Consider the following 15,354-nt stretch of genomic DNA (forward strand, 5'->3'; position numbering starts at 1 on the left):
GGAGTTGCTAGGCAAGATGATTAGGAAGCAGGATGTATAGAAGATGAGGTAATGAGCCATGAGCCATGTGGCAGAGGCTAGATAAGAAATATGGGTTAATTTAAGTGTAGGAGTTAGTTAGAAACAAGCACAAGTTATCAGCCAAGCATTTATAATTCATATTAAAACTCTGGGAGCTGGCAGCTGTGGAATAAGAATGTCCACCTACAAGGGACAGAGATCCTAGGAGTACCCTTCTTCTTTTTCCTTTGTTCCTGACTTGTCTTCCCAAGATATTTTAAATTTTACTTTATTAGAAAGTGTAACTTTCCAGGAAGCAAGACGACTCAGCAGGTTAAGTGTTCTTGCCTTCCAGCCTGGTAATCTGAGTATGGTCTCTGGGACACACAAGATGGCAGAAGAAAACTGACTTAAAGTGGTTTGTCCTCTGACCACATATGTACCCAGGCACACACATGCAAGCATACACACACACACACACACACACACACACACACACACACACACACACACAGTAAGTAAATGTAATTTTAAAAGTGTAACTTTCTATCTCTCCATATTCAGTCTCATTTCAAGGACAGTCTTCCTCCTCCAGACTCCAATAAAATCTCCATGTGTTCCATTATGTATCCATTGAAAATCCTTTTACTAGTGAAACTGAGAACCTTCCAAGGGGAATCTGTGGCCCTAGTTATATTAATACCATAATAAATCATTCATGATCTAATTAATCCAGACTGGAAAGGGCTGGAGAGATGTACTGTTTTGGAGCCTCATCTCATGTGTTACCTTCCTTAAAACACCCTCAAGGTAGGCATAATTTTCATAGCACTAATGCTCAATTTATTTCAAACCACAAAACTACAGTGTTATAATAGCTGAGATCTGAATCTATATGGTCAGATCTAGTTTGAATTCTGTTTCTCTATTACTCACCAGATTTCAGCACACCACCTAGCTCGTTTCATCACTGTAACATATTACCAGTGTTCACACTCACTGCCTCTCCTCCCCACGTCTCTTCTCTACCCACCCAGTTCTGCACATTTTGTACTAAAGTCCTTGGGAGTTTCATTTAATTAGACTTGAGGACAGCCTTGATTGGTCTCTCTTGGACTTCATGTCTCCACCTCAGTTTCCTCTCTCACAACAGTGAAGAAGCACCACTGGGTCCACTCACCAGCTTACAGATGATTCAGGTGATAGCCACCCCATCAAATGCCCTTGCAGATGAGCCCGTGTCCATCCGAGCGACAGGCCTACCTCCATCGCAGATAGTGACCATCAAGGCAACACTGAAGGATGAGAAGGAGAATCTCTTTCAATCCAAAGCCTTTTACAAGGCCAACAAGGCTGGCGAGGTGGACCTGGAGCGGGCATCAGCCTTGGGGGGTGACTATGTAGGGGTCCATCCAATGGGCCTTTTTTGGTCTCTGAAGCCCAAGAAGGTTTTCCAGAGGCTGTTGAAGAAAGATGTGATGAATACCCCCTTTCTTATCACTCTGGACCTGTATGACTATGTTTGTTTGCAAGACTCAGCCACAATTAAACCCAAGGCCAGCCAGATAGTGCAGCGCTGGTTTGCTGGCCCTGGGGTTCAGCGGAAACAGATCCGAGAAGGTCGGGTTCGTGGAGCCCTTTTTCTCCCTCCAGGTGAGAATAATCTCTGTTGACACAGAACATAATTTTTTCTATTTGTGACCTCTTTTTACTGCAGGAATTTTAACACGATCCTGGGTATATAAATATATAAAATAGGTGTAGAAAACAGTTACTGATGATAAAGCCTAGGAAATGATTTTAGGGGCTGGAGAGATGGCTCAGAGGTTAAGAATACTGACTGCTCTTGCAGAGGTCCTGAGTTCAATCCCCAGCAACCACATGGTGGCTCACAACCATCCGTTATGAGATCTGGTGCCCTTTTCTGGTGTGCATATATATATATATAGTTGTATACATAATAAATAAAAATTCTTTAAAAAAGAAAATGATTTTAAAACAGTTCTTTGGTGTGCACATGATTTTACCATCTATAAAAGAAGAAAGCAAATTCGCACACTGCTGAGACGAATGGGCTTACCTAGAATTAAACTTTGGTTGAATATTTGAGATTGTAGGGCATAGATAGACTATCCTCATTGTTTTTCAGAACTGTCTGATATTTTGGTTTTCATAGTTGTCAGTGTTAAGAAATCTGCTTCACATAAATATGCAGTACCAAATGGTGCCAGTATATTTAGTGCCATTTAAAAACTTGTTCAAAATTCTACCTGCGTCCTAAATCAAAGTTCACTTAATGAGATTTTAATGAAACTCAAGTCAGTAAGTCAAAGAGCAATTCTAAAAATCAAACATTCTAACATTATACAATAGGAATATTTTAATTTGGTACATGCATGCAAAGTAAAAACATTGTGGTTCATAATATACAACAAATAAACTTGAATCTGAGCCCTGTCATTTGAGGCAGCAGCCATTTGTCATTGCTGCTATTCTGACACATGCAGCGAGAAGTGTACCTGCTGTTCCTTCAGAGCCAGGGTAAAGTGAAGTTTGGCTGTCATCAGCAGAAACACCTTGGGACCACTACTCATTTTATTTTGAATTAAACTTTGGACACTGCATATTCAAATGGTTTCTTATTGTCAAATTTCTCCCACATTCACTTATATCAGCCCATATGGATTTGTGATCCACAGTTTCAGAAGCTGTGATATAGGTAGCAATTCAGACAAAATAAATGTGCATTCTCACGTGGACATGTGTGTGTGTGTGTGTGTGTGTGTGTGTGTGTGTGTGTGTGTATGTGTGTGTGTACATGCATGCATGTGAGCATGTGGGAGTATGTACCAGCATGTACGTGTATGCAATTTATTTATTCTGACTTTGTTTTCATTGCTGTACTTAACTTTCTTTTGATCCAAATTTCCTGTTTCTTTTTTCTCCCAGGAGAAGGTCCTTTCCCAGGAATTCTTGACTTATTCGGGATGGTTGGAGGTCTAGTTGAATTTCGCGCCAGTCTTTTGGCTTCCCATGGCTTCGCAGTACTGGCATTAGCATATTTTGCCTATGAAGACCTGCCTGACAAACTGCTGGAGACTGACTTGGAATATTTTGAGGAAGCTGCCGACTTCCTACTAGCTCACCCCAAGGTACTTAAAATACTTCTTGCTTCAGCTCACAAAATCATAGGAAAAACAAACCACAAATGTCTGGTCTGATCATTGCAGTCTTGGGCAGAGCACAGCTTACATTGTAAAAGTGACAGGATAGTTGAATTGATTAGTAATTACTGTTTACTGGCACACAGAAGACAATAAATACATGGTGCACATATTGTGATTCTCTTCAGTGGGAAAAAGCTAAGACATGTTACATTTGTAGCTCTCTCAATATATTTATAAGTGACTCTTCAATGTTCATCAGCCACTGATCCTGAAATCTGAACTTGATATGTTTTCACATATCAGTGATGGTCTCTACATGATATAATGCTAGTGTAGGTAACACTAAAGGATCTGAGACTAAGACTAATCCAGAAGATCAGAACTGGAATTGAAATACAAGGGTACAACATAATTACCAGGAAAAAAAAAACTGACTTGGTCCAATAATCTGACTTTCTGAATTAGCTTTTCAATTATTTTAATAGCTGGGGGTGGGTGGATAAAGTAACTAACCAATGCCGGGAGTCAGACTCAGGAGAGATCTGAAAAGGAAGGGTCCTTTTAGAAATCATAGTTAAGTATCTGTGCAGCAATGAAAAGGAGGTTATTGTCCAGTGGTCTCAGCATCACCTGAGATCTGATAGAGAGGCAAAATTCCATTCTAATCAGTATTTTCATGTTAACATGAAAATGGGTGTTTCTTATAGACATTAAAATTTGAGAAAGACCTAAGAGTACACCTCATAACCTAGATTCTCTTAGGAAGTAAATATCAACTGAATTGTGACTTAGTTCACTTGGAGAGATCCCAAAGTATTGATATTTGTGCTAGGGACTGAAGAGACACACAAATGGTAGAGTTGAAATGCTAGTTAATTTAACCATATTATTTATCATTTTGTAGATCAACAATGTTCACTCTATTATTAGATACATGTGCCCAAGCTAACAAAGGTAAAATAATTAAGGCACAGCCCTTGCATTTGTTCAGTGACTATTTATTCTTCTTTTGATTTAAATAACATTTTTCTCATTTATTTCACATAACAACTGTTGATGGAGGTTTTGTCCCTTCTGGTGCTGCAGCCATTTAGTCCCAAATAATCACACAGATGCTTATATTAATTATAAACTGATTGGCCCATGGCTCAGGCTTCTTATTGGTTAGCTCTTTCTTATTTATTAACCTATTTCTATTAATCTAAGTATTTCCACATGGACTTTGCTGGACCTGTTACTCCTTGGCAGCTACATGGAGTCTCCCTAGCTGCTCCTCTCTTTCTCCCTCTTGCCAGCATTCTTAGTCTGGTAGCCCCACCTATACTTCCTGCCTGGCTACTGGCCAATCGGCATTTATTCACCAACCAATACAGAAGGACATCCCCCATCATCTTCTCTTTTCAGTCTAAATAAATAGAAAGGTTTTAACTTTAACATAGTAAGATTATATATATCAGAACAGTTATCAAGCAAGAGCTATAGTTAAGTCCACTAACATTGGGCAACATTTAATGAAAATATTCTATCATCTATGCTATCTTTGTGAGTCTAAAGTTTTATAGGTAACTTATTTTTTAATTACAGCTAATGAAAACCATAACCATAACTATCTGTCTTCAATTCCATCTAAGACCTCAGAAGGACAATATATAAACTCTAGAAATGACAAAGGCATCTTGCTGCCTGGACAGTCACCCAAACTTCTCAGGGAAGCAGGAAATTTAAAACTGTCCTATCTGTATTGGCAGTTTGTCAGTCATTTCTCTGTGTGCAGAATGTCTGACTGACTTTTCCATGAAGGAGGAACCCTGAAGGACTGCCCCATCTTGTTTTGGCAAGTTCAACAGTCACTTTCCTATGGGTTCTGCATGTCCAGTTTATATAGTATATTGTCCAGCAGTCCAGACAAGAGCTGTTTCTTCTTCTTCGATAGACCAGTTTGCCACATTGAAGGCAAACTCCACAATGAGTTTCTTCAATGCCCATCTTCCTCTGTGACATAATTGGTGTTTTCAGGAGCAGTTGTGACTCATTGTCATGGAAAACCCTAACAAACCATTTTAAATGCCATATTCTGTAGGTCCTTGAAATGTTTTGAAGAATACTTATCAATTTGAAATATATCTCTGTATATCTAGAAAACCTAACTAACATAACTATAAGTTTTGACTATTATAGGTTACTATCTATAATCCATATTTTTAAATTATACATTACATTTTAAAATAGCTGTATAAACACAATACCTAAACAAGAATAGAAATATACATATAACAAAATTGACTTTAAATTTGTATCAATAAACCAAAATCCATACAAATGCAAAGTATTCATTTCTATATCAAATTTCCTTTTATTTATTTTTTTTGGGAAAGAGATTTACTGCGATCATTAACCATTTATAATCAACCCTATTTAAAAGAAAACAAACATTTATAAACAATATTTGGGAATGTGGAGTTCTCTCAGAACTGCTTCCTGCTGTTTGGGGAACACTGTCATTCCCAAGGGGATCCTTAGAAAACCCAAAACCTGGCCAAATCCTGGCTGTAGTAGTCTAAGGCTTCATAGTCTCAGCTGTTTTGGATGATGGATCATGTAGGCCACTGCTTCAGGGGGTCTTGCTTGATCAAACCATATTACTCTGGAAGGAATACACAGTTTTTCATCTTCTGTGGAAACAAAAAGAGAATTTCTTTTCCAAAGTAACATGTTTTTTATTCATTATTTTTTTTAAATTAGTAACAAGTTTGCTTCACCTGTCAATCACAGCTTTCTCTCCTTTCCTGCAAAGTAACATGTTTTTAAGCTTAAATTTTGAAGTCCAGACATTTGAAAAATATATAGGTTGGATTAATCAGCAACATTTATAATCAAATGTTTTTTAGCAACTGTTACTCCTTCCTCAGAAGTCAAGCAATTCAAAGACAACACAATGACATATGATATCCAGACTCTCTGTGTATTTCCATCTTTACATAGTTTTCAAAAACAAACCCTCTATTTCTTTTTATTTTTCAGTTTTTTGAGACAGGGTTTCTCTGTGTATCTTTGCTGTCCTAGAACTCACACTGTAGACCAGGCTTGCCTTGAAATCACAGAGATTCACCTGCCTCTGCCTCCCAAGTGCTGGGATTAAAGGCATGTACCAACATACCCAGCTACTCTATTTTTTTTAACTACTTTATCTTTTTTCTTTTCTCTCCCAAGCCTACATATATTTTTAAACACACTGTAAACTAACTCTCTCATAACTACTAGCCCATTTCTATTAATCTAACTTAGTTTTGGCTTACCAGAGAGTGCCCAGACTTATTACTCCTTCAGAGTACCTCTCTGCCTTCCTCTCTCCAGTATTCCTAGTCTGGTAGCTTCACTTATATTTCCTGTTTGGCTAATGGCAAATCAGCATTTATTCACCAACTAATACTGAAGATATCCCCCATCAACTAACCAGTTTCCACTCCCTCCTCTCCCCCCATCCTTTCCCCCTGCCCCATCCACTCCTCCCTCTTCATTCAGAAAGGGACAGGCCTCCCTTGGCCTTGCACAAATCATGGCACATCAAGTTGAGGCAGGACTGAGCCAGGTAATCCAGCATGGGAAATAGGTTACCAAAAGCCAACTAAGCACCAGTGAGAGGTCTTGCTATCACTGTTAGAAGTCTTAGTAAAACCAAGCTACAGGACTGTCAAACACAAGCAGAGGGCCTAGGTCAGTCCCATTCAGACCCCCTAACTATTGGCCCAGCATCCATGAGCTTCCCAGAGTTCAGGTCAGTTGTCTGTGGGTTTTCCCATCATGAACCTCCTAGCTCGTACAATCCCTCCTCCTTTTTTCCCATAAGACTCTAAGAGCTCAGCACAGTCCATTTCTGTGGATCTTTGCCTCTGTTTCCATCAGTCACTGGTAAGAGAATCTCTGATGGCAATTAGGGAATCAATAAAATCTGCTTACAGTAGATGGCCAGTTCCTGCACCCTCTTCACCATTGCTAGGCATCTTAGTTGGAGTTATCTTTGTGGGTTCTGTGGTTTCTCTGGCACCAAGCTTCTCCCCAAAATGACCCACATGACATCTCTTTTGTTACTCTTCCCCTCCATCCTGCCTCCTGCACCTAGCCTTCCTAACCTGCTCCCTCTAGTTCCCATTCCTCCACTCCCCCCAGCCCCTGCCCCCAGTTTACCCAGGAGATCTTTTCTACTTCCCCTTCCCAGGGAAATCCATGCATCCCTCTTTGGGCTCTCCTTGTTATCTAGCTTCTCTGGGGCTGTGGATTGTAGATTGGTTATCCTATACTTTACTTCTAATAAACCACCTGTGAATGAGTACATATCATGTTTGTCTTTCTGGGTCTAGGTTACCTCATTCAGAATGATTTTTTTCTAGTTCCATCCGTTTGCCTGCCAATTTCATGAGGCCATTAGTTTTTTTCTTTCTTTTTCTTTTCTTTCTTTTTTTTTTTTTTTACAACTGAGTAGAACTCCATTGTGTAAATATGCCACATTTTCTTTATTCATTCTTCGGTTGTAGGGCATCTAGGTTGTTTCCAGGTTCTGGCTATTATGAATAATGTTGCTATGAACATAGTTGCTCAGTGTTTATTAAGCACTACACTCACAAGCAATATTTGATATGCACCATCCCATCCAACATCCACAGTAGCTTCATAGCATAAATACCAAAGGTTGCATATTCCAAACTCAAAAATCTAAATCTGAAACTTACAATGTTTGAGCATCAACACAATGCTCAAAGTTATTTTGGACTACTATGTGTATTTCAGATTTCCACAGTGAAGTTTATCTGCACATAGAGTCTGTGCAAATACTTCAAAGTCTGAAAACTCCAGACCTGCAACTCTCAGGCCCCGAGCTTTTCAGATGAAGGCTATTCCATATGTGACAGCAGTGCTTCCTTCCTTCCTTCCTTCCTTCCTTCCTTCCTTCCTTCCTTCCTTCCTTCCTTCCTTCCTTCCTTCCTTTCTTCTCCTCCTCCTCCTTCTTGAGAAAGCTTAATTAGATGAATGCATCAAAACTACAATTCCAGAAAGTGACAGTCTGGCAGTGTCTTTGCCAGAACTATCAAGTGATTTTTGACTCCCCAGCTCTAGCATTCTGTTCACACTAACTATGCACCAGGACAGCCTGAGTTCTCAAGGAGAGGAGAGTATTTTCTATTGCTACTGTCTGTCCACAATGCTCTCTCTGTCATCACTCACCTGTCAAATTGCGTCTGTCTGCAATTTCAGTCCACCAGACTGAGAGATAGCCTTCCTTTTGAGACCCTCAGCCTTATTCTGTGGGACTGGATATTTCAGGCGTCTACTGAGAAGAAGCCTTTTATATGTCTATTCTCAATGCTTTTTCAGTGTTAACTCTTAGATTAATGGGGTCTGTAATATGTGTAAACACTTGTAGCTGTACACTAATATTTACATAGGAATTTTATTTATAGAATATGTGAAAGAATGTAGCAAACATACTATCCACCTGTGTGTGCATGTATGCACATGCGTGAGTGTTTGTGCATGTGCGCGCATCTGTGTGTGTGTGTGTGTGTGTGTGTGTGTGTGTGTGTGTGTGTATGTATGTGTGTATTGGGTGCATGTGTCTGGCCATGGAGGACAGAAGTCAAATTTGATGCCCTTCCTTTTTCAACATCCTCCTCATTTTTAAGGCAGGGCTTCTCAGTGGCCTGTTACTGACGAAGTAGACAAGGCTGGCTGGCCAGTGAGACCCTGGGGTTTGCATGTCTCTGCCTCCCTATTGTTTGATATTACAACAGTCATGACCTCTGCCTGCCTTTTAAACATGGGTCCTGGTGAATAAATGTGGGTCCCCATGCTTGGATAGCAAGTACTCTACCACTAAGTTGTTTTCTCAGCTGCACACATCTTTTTCTAGCAAAGTCAAGAATATGATCTTTCAGAAAGACTAACTGCCTCTGTTCTTGTCAGGTTCAATGTAGCTTGATTCAAATTGCATTTTTAGAACTATACTTGAAAATGGTTATCTTAATACAGGCTCTCCCTGGATGAGGGGAGGGGAGAAGGAACTGGGATTGGTGTGTAAAATAGGATTGCTTTCAATTTAAATAAAAATTTATTTTAAAAAAGACATAGTCTCCCTATGTAGCCTAGGCTGAACTGGAACTCAAAATCTCTTGCCTCAGTTTCCCTGATGTTGGGATTACAGAACTGTGCCACCACCCCTAACTCCAGAACTCTACTTTTGCAGAGGTTTTATTTTGATTGTTCCAAGGTGGGTGATCCAGTTGCTTCCACAAGATGTTAAAGCTCAGAGAAGGTATTATTAAATAGGTCGTAGGTCTAGCTCTCACAAGCTGGAGAATCTGGAGTACTAGAGTTTGACTGTTTTGACTGTCTGACCTTTATTTAGAGACTTCTTCCCAGAGGACAGCATGTAAACTGGTTTCCTTTTGCTTTGTGTTCAAGATCCAACAACCAGGAATTGGTGTGATCTCCACGAGCAAAGGTGCAGAGATCGGGCTGGCCATGGCCTGCTATCTGAAGCAGGTGGTTGCCACTGTCTGCATCAATGGGTCCAGTGCCATCTTAGACTTTCCTCTAAGATATCGGGATCTGGTTGTGACAGCCATCCCACGGGCTCGGGAGCGTATCCAAGTCCATGCCTCAGGGGCTGTGCGTTTCCGTTCCTTTATAGATGATCCCTGGAATAAGCTGAACCTACACAGTATACTTCCTGTGGAAAAAGCCCAAGGATGGATCCTCTTCATTGTAGGAGAGAATGATGAATCCCTGGATAGCAAGGCATGTGCACAGAGGGCCATGGACCAGCTCCACAGCCATGGGAGAAGCAGTGGAAGAATGCTGGCATATCCCGGGGCAGGCCACCTCATAGAGCCTCCCTATTCTCCCTGTTGCTTTGCATCCTGGACCTTTGGCATGCCTAACCCCTTGCTTTGGGGAGGAGATCCCATTGCTCACGCAGCAGCCCAGGAACACTCATGGAGAGAGATACAGAAGTTCTTCAGGCAACACCTCACTCAGTCCAGAAGCAAACTCTAAGAAAAGGGTGTGACCATGCCCAGGGAGCAGGCAGGAAGTGGGTTAGAGAAGAGGGTGGTTGATGTGAGGATTATAACATGTTAGGAATTGGAGGGTAAGGGTAGGATTGGAGGACAGTATTTTCCTGTCACCCATATATTCACATTTATTCTAATTCAGTTGGAAGAAAATGAGACAAAAGATCAGACCACACATGCATCTTAGGTTTTCTGACAAATTTGTATGTAGTTGGAAATCGTGTAAATTAAATTTTAGTATATATGTTGGAATACATCAGTATTCAGAAATTGTGATATTCTTGCAAACTGATAAACACTGGTTCATTTGATCCAGGCATTTCTAATCCAGATGGATTCTCTAAAACTGCCAGCTTCTTTCTAGGAGTACATTCTGTTTAAACTGTTTCAAGTAGGATTTCTGATGCTTGAATGAGCATTCCAGTCCACTATTAAGCATAATGCTTGCTGTAGATCACCAGTAGATAGCTTTTTAAAAAAGTGGGATGCTTCTCTTTATTCTAGGTATATATTACTATTTTAAAAAATAGGAATACAATTAAATTTAATCAAGTTTCTTTGTGGCATTTATTGAAGCTGAGTGACTTAATGTAAACAAGACCTTTAGAGCAGTGTCTGGCATATAACTCTTGCCTCGTCAGAGTTAGCTGTGGTTTTTTTTCACAGTGATGTCCTCTACGGTGTCATAATGCTTTCCTCTTCCCTTCTTCTTGTCTGGTAAGCTACGTTCATTCATCATTATTTCTGTGTGTTCATTAGGCTTGAACAGATGAGATTCTTGCATTGGTGAACAAGGATGCTCAAGTTTCTTTTGAATCTCATCATGTATATATCTTCAGAATTTCACTTGTTTTCTAGAACTATTTTCTTCATATTTTATTTTCACATAGATTCTGTTTTATCTGTTTTCTCTCAGTCTGACTTACCTAAATATTTCCTTATCTTATTTATCTTGGCAAGTGGTGACTTTTGCTTCACTTACTGGTCAAATCTTTTAAAATTCACTTGTTGATTTTTATATACTTTAAGTTAAATTAATTCGTGCTCCTGTCTTCCTGTTTTTTTTTGTTGTTGTTGTTGGCTTATTTTTTGTTGTTTGTTTGCTTCTGATATATAGTGTTCCCGTTTTGTTTATTTCTACTTTCTGTTCCTCTTTGACACAAAAGTAGTTTTTACCAAAGTACAAAATACTATGGTGTGGAAGGGGCAGGAGAGGAGGAATATCACTTTGCCATGGAGGGATCATATTGCCACTGCCTAGACACACCACTCTGTAAAAAGGGGCAGTTTGACATGGTGGACTTCATGGAAGAAGGTTTGGATATTGATGATGCTACTAATAGCCAGTCCTTACAGCATATTGACCTTTAGCCTAATCAAGCCTTTGATCATTTACTAGCATTGTGGCAGGAGAGCAATTTTGTTGTCACCATAAGTACAAACTGCAGGTTATTCTGCAGGTCAACTGTTCTAGAACTTCAGTAATTAATTGCATGGGTACCACTAGGTTAGGCTGGAAAGGCAGGACTATATGAGACTTAAAAATTCTCTGATCTGAACAGAGTCACTGTAAAAATGAATTAGGAGGTGGAAAAAAGTTAAATTTTTATTTTTCACTGATAACAGTGACATATTAGGGCAATGTTTGAATGTATATGTTAGATCATAGCCTGTCACTTTAAGACTCTATTCACTCAAAGAGACCAAGTCCCCAGTCTGATGCCCACTGCACCTCTCCACACTCTTTCCCTCCATCCTCCCATGTCTCTGCAACAGATAGTTTAAAAAGACTGTGTGTAGGCTGAGAGAGTATCCCTCTATGTGGAGAGGGCTCCCAAAGTTCAATTGTGTACTAGGGGTAAATACTGATCCACTACCAGTGGTCCCATAGATTATCCAGACCTCCAAACTGACATCCTCCTTCAGGGAGTCTGGAAAAGTTCTATGCTGGTTTCCCAGCTATCAGTCTGGGGTCCATGAGCAACCCTTGTTCAGGTCAGCTGTTTCTGTGTGTTTCTCCAGCCTGGTCTTGACCCCTTTGCTCATCTCCAAATGATATGACAGACTTTGACGATCCCCCATGGAAAGCCTCACCCTTCCTGGGGAGCAGAAAGGGGTTGAGATAGGGGGATTGGTGGGGTCAGGGGAGGAGGGCAGGGAGAGAGAACTAGGATTGACATGTAAAACAATCTTGTTTCTAATTTAAATAAAATTAAGTTACAAAAAAGACTGTGTGGCCTGAGGCCTGCCCACAGCACCCCTCCCTGCCTCTTCCCTGCATCTCTTCTCTCTGTAACAGTTAAGAAGTCTGTGGCCTCATATTCCCTCACCCACAAAGCTGCCAGAGAGGTTTATGGTTCTACTGGGTACTTAGCACATAGGCTATGTTGAAATGGAATGAAACTTCCCATCTGTCCTCCAAAACATAGGAAAGCCAGGATATCTCTTTTGTTTGGGTGGTTTACATGGAGCCTTGTCCCTTGTTGTGCTCTCCAGGGTATCTCTCTGTTAGTATAAGCTGGCCCTCTTAGTAAAATGCCTCTTCAGGTTTTAAAGGGAAGCAAGACTCCCTTGCCTTCTCTGCTAATGTAGTTCATGTCTGAAGGGTGACTTTATTTCAGCTCTCTTCTTAAACCTGTCACTCCCTGAGTTCTAATAATATGAATATATTCAGGAATTATTACACCAGGCAAATATCACCTCACATACTTATGATGTTTTTGTACTGAATCTGTTCTTTTTATGATTTTTGATATTTTGTATGTTATTATTATCTACAGTCATTATATTATTGAAAATATCTCATAATTTTATTGTCTAACTCATATACTTGTCATTATTTTTTCCATTACTCCATAGAATAGTTTGAATATGGCCCATGTCTTCCTAGAGTAATTTGAATATAGATTAATATTAAATTGTATCAAGAAATGACACTAACAAATTGTGATTACATTATTATGTGATTACATCATCAGGTGGTATTGTGGTTATATAAAGAAGTTTAGAGATTTATAATGAAGTATTCAACAGTAGCCAGTTTTTTATATGTGGGTATTATTGTATAAGTCAGGAAGAATGCAAAAAGCAAAATTACTGCAATGCATGCTGTCTTGAGTAAGCTCTGTTACAATATTCTATTTGCTTTTATGTATGCCTGCAAATTTCTCATAATAAAGAGCTGAAAATTGCATTGATGCATTTGTTTTCTGCTCCCAAAGCAAAATTATCTTCTACATGATGCCTCCTCACAGATTATTACTGTGTTTCAACAGCAAATAATTATTTTATCATAGCTTAGATATTTATTTGCTCTTACTTACTGCCTATTTGAAAGAAAAAAAAGCCCTTGGATTTTTCTTCCTTACTGTCTATTTGAAAAAATGTCTGGATTTTTGCACATGTGAAAATGTTTATATTTTTATCTATTTAATAGCAACTTTTATAGATTTAGAATTCGACATTATTTAATCCGTTTTAGTATTTAATCTATTTTAGTATTTAGTTTGACATGGAAAGCTCTTGAGGAAATGTGCCTCCCTTCTACCTTTCTATCACTCTCACATGGTTTGAGTTGGCTTCCTGGGAGGGCTGTACATGTAATGTAGCATGTTATAGATGTCAATATATATGACCCTGAAGTGAGGAAGCCACACTGAGCACTGAGAAGCCATCTGGAGAGGGTCTGCTTGTTCTCCTGACTTTGTCTGCAGTGAGGAGCACAGGGGTTTTTTCTTGGTTACTTCCCTCAGGATGTCCTTTTTTCTAGTTCCATCCATTTGCCTGCAAATTCCAAGATGTTATTTTTTTTTTTACCACTGAGTAATACTTCACTGTGTAAATATACTGCATTTTCTTTATCAATTCTTTGCTTGAGAGGCATCTAGGTTGTTTCCAGGTTCTGGCTATTACAAATCTGCTATCAACACAGTTGAGCAAACATCCTTGCAGTATGATTGTGCATTCTTTGGGTATACGCCCAAGAGTGGTATTGCTGGGTCTTGAGATAGATTGATTCCCAATTTTCTTAGAAACTGTCATACTGATTTTGAAACTGGCTGTACAAGTGTGTACTCTCTCACCAGCAACGGAGGAGTGTTCCCCTTACTCCACATCCTCTCTTGCATAAACTTTCATCAGTGTTTTTATTCTTAGCCATTTTGATAGGTGTGAGATGGTATCTCAGAAACGTTTTGATTTGCATTTCCATGATGGCTAATGATGTAGAGCCATTTGAATTTCTTCTGTTGAGAATTCTGTTTAGATCTGCACCCCACTTTAAATTGGATTATTTGGCACTTTTGTGTCTAGTTTCTTGAGTTATTTATGTTTTAGAGATCAGACTTCTGTGCGATGTGGGGTTGGTGAAGATCTTTTCCCATTCTGTAGGCTGCTGTTTTGTCTTATTGACCATATCCTTTACCTTATAGAAGCTTCTCAGATTCAAGAGGTCCTTTTTATTGATTGTTGCCCTCAGTGTCCATGCTACTGGCATTTTATTTTGGAAGATTTCTCCTGTGCCAATGAGTTCAAGGCTACTTCCCACTTTCTCTTCTATCAGGTTCAGTGTAGCTGGATTTATGTTGAGGTCTTTGATCCATTTGGCCTTGAGTTTTGTACATGATGATAGATATGGGTCTTTTTGCATTTTCTACAAGTTGACATCTAGTTATGCCAGCAACATTTGTTGGAGATGTTTTCTTTGTTCCATTGCACAATTTTGGCTTCTTTTTCAAAAATCAGATGTTCATAGGTGTATGGATTAATTTCAGGATATTCAATTCTATTCCATTGATCCACATGTCTGTTTTTATTTCAACACCAAGCTGTTTTATTACTATAGCTCTATAATAGAGCTTGAAGTCAGGTATGGTGATTTCTCTGAAAGTTTCTTTATTATACAGAATTATTTTGGGTTTTTTGTTTTTCCATATGAAGTTGAGTATTGTTCTTTTGAGGTCTGTGAATTATTGATTTCAGTCCTCAGTTTTGTTATTTCCTGGCATGTACTCCTCCTGGGTAAGTTTGCTTCTTTGTTTTAGAGCTTTCAGGTGTGCTGTTAAGTTGCTAGTGTGAGATTTCTCCATGTTTTTTTTATATAGGCACTTAGTGCTATGAAC

General features: G+C 39.3%; 1 protein-coding gene across 1 annotated transcript; it reads left to right on the plus strand.

Moving 5' to 3' along the window:
* The first annotated feature begins 1,056 nt into the window (after positions 1 to 1,056).
* On the plus strand, positions 1,057 to 10,449 carry LOC100756541 (acyl-coenzyme A amino acid N-acyltransferase 2). Its single transcript, XM_035438973.1, has 3 exons — positions 1,057 to 1,653; positions 2,950 to 3,152; positions 9,624 to 10,449. Exons 1-3 carry the CDS (start codon positions 1,191 to 1,193, stop codon positions 10,215 to 10,217), a joined length of 1,260 nt encoding a protein of 419 aa, XP_035294864.1. The 5' UTR covers positions 1,057 to 1,190; the 3' UTR covers positions 10,218 to 10,449.
* The last annotated feature ends 4,905 nt before the right edge of the window (positions 10,450 to 15,354 follow it).

Source organism: Cricetulus griseus, chromosome 2 (assembly GCF_003668045.3).
Source record: "Cricetulus griseus strain 17A/GY chromosome 2, alternate assembly CriGri-PICRH-1.0, whole genome shotgun sequence".
Classification (NCBI taxonomy): domain Eukaryota; kingdom Metazoa; phylum Chordata; class Mammalia; order Rodentia; family Cricetidae; genus Cricetulus; species Cricetulus griseus.

What these genes read in the sequence shown, in the direction of transcription:
- LOC100756541 (XM_035438973.1), top strand. Translation starts at nt 1,191, where the DNA reads ATGATTCAGGTGATAGCCACCCCATCAAATGCCCTTGCAGATGAGCCC. An exon ending in AGCCCTTTTTCTCCCTCCAG is followed by an intron (nt 1,654 to 2,949) that starts GTGAGAATAATC and finishes TTTTTCTCCCAG; the next exon opens with GAGAAGGTCCTTTCCCAGGA. An exon ending in TCCTACTAGCTCACCCCAAG is followed by an intron (nt 3,153 to 9,623) that starts GTACTTAAAATA and finishes TTTGTGTTCAAG; the next exon opens with ATCCAACAACCAGGAATTGG.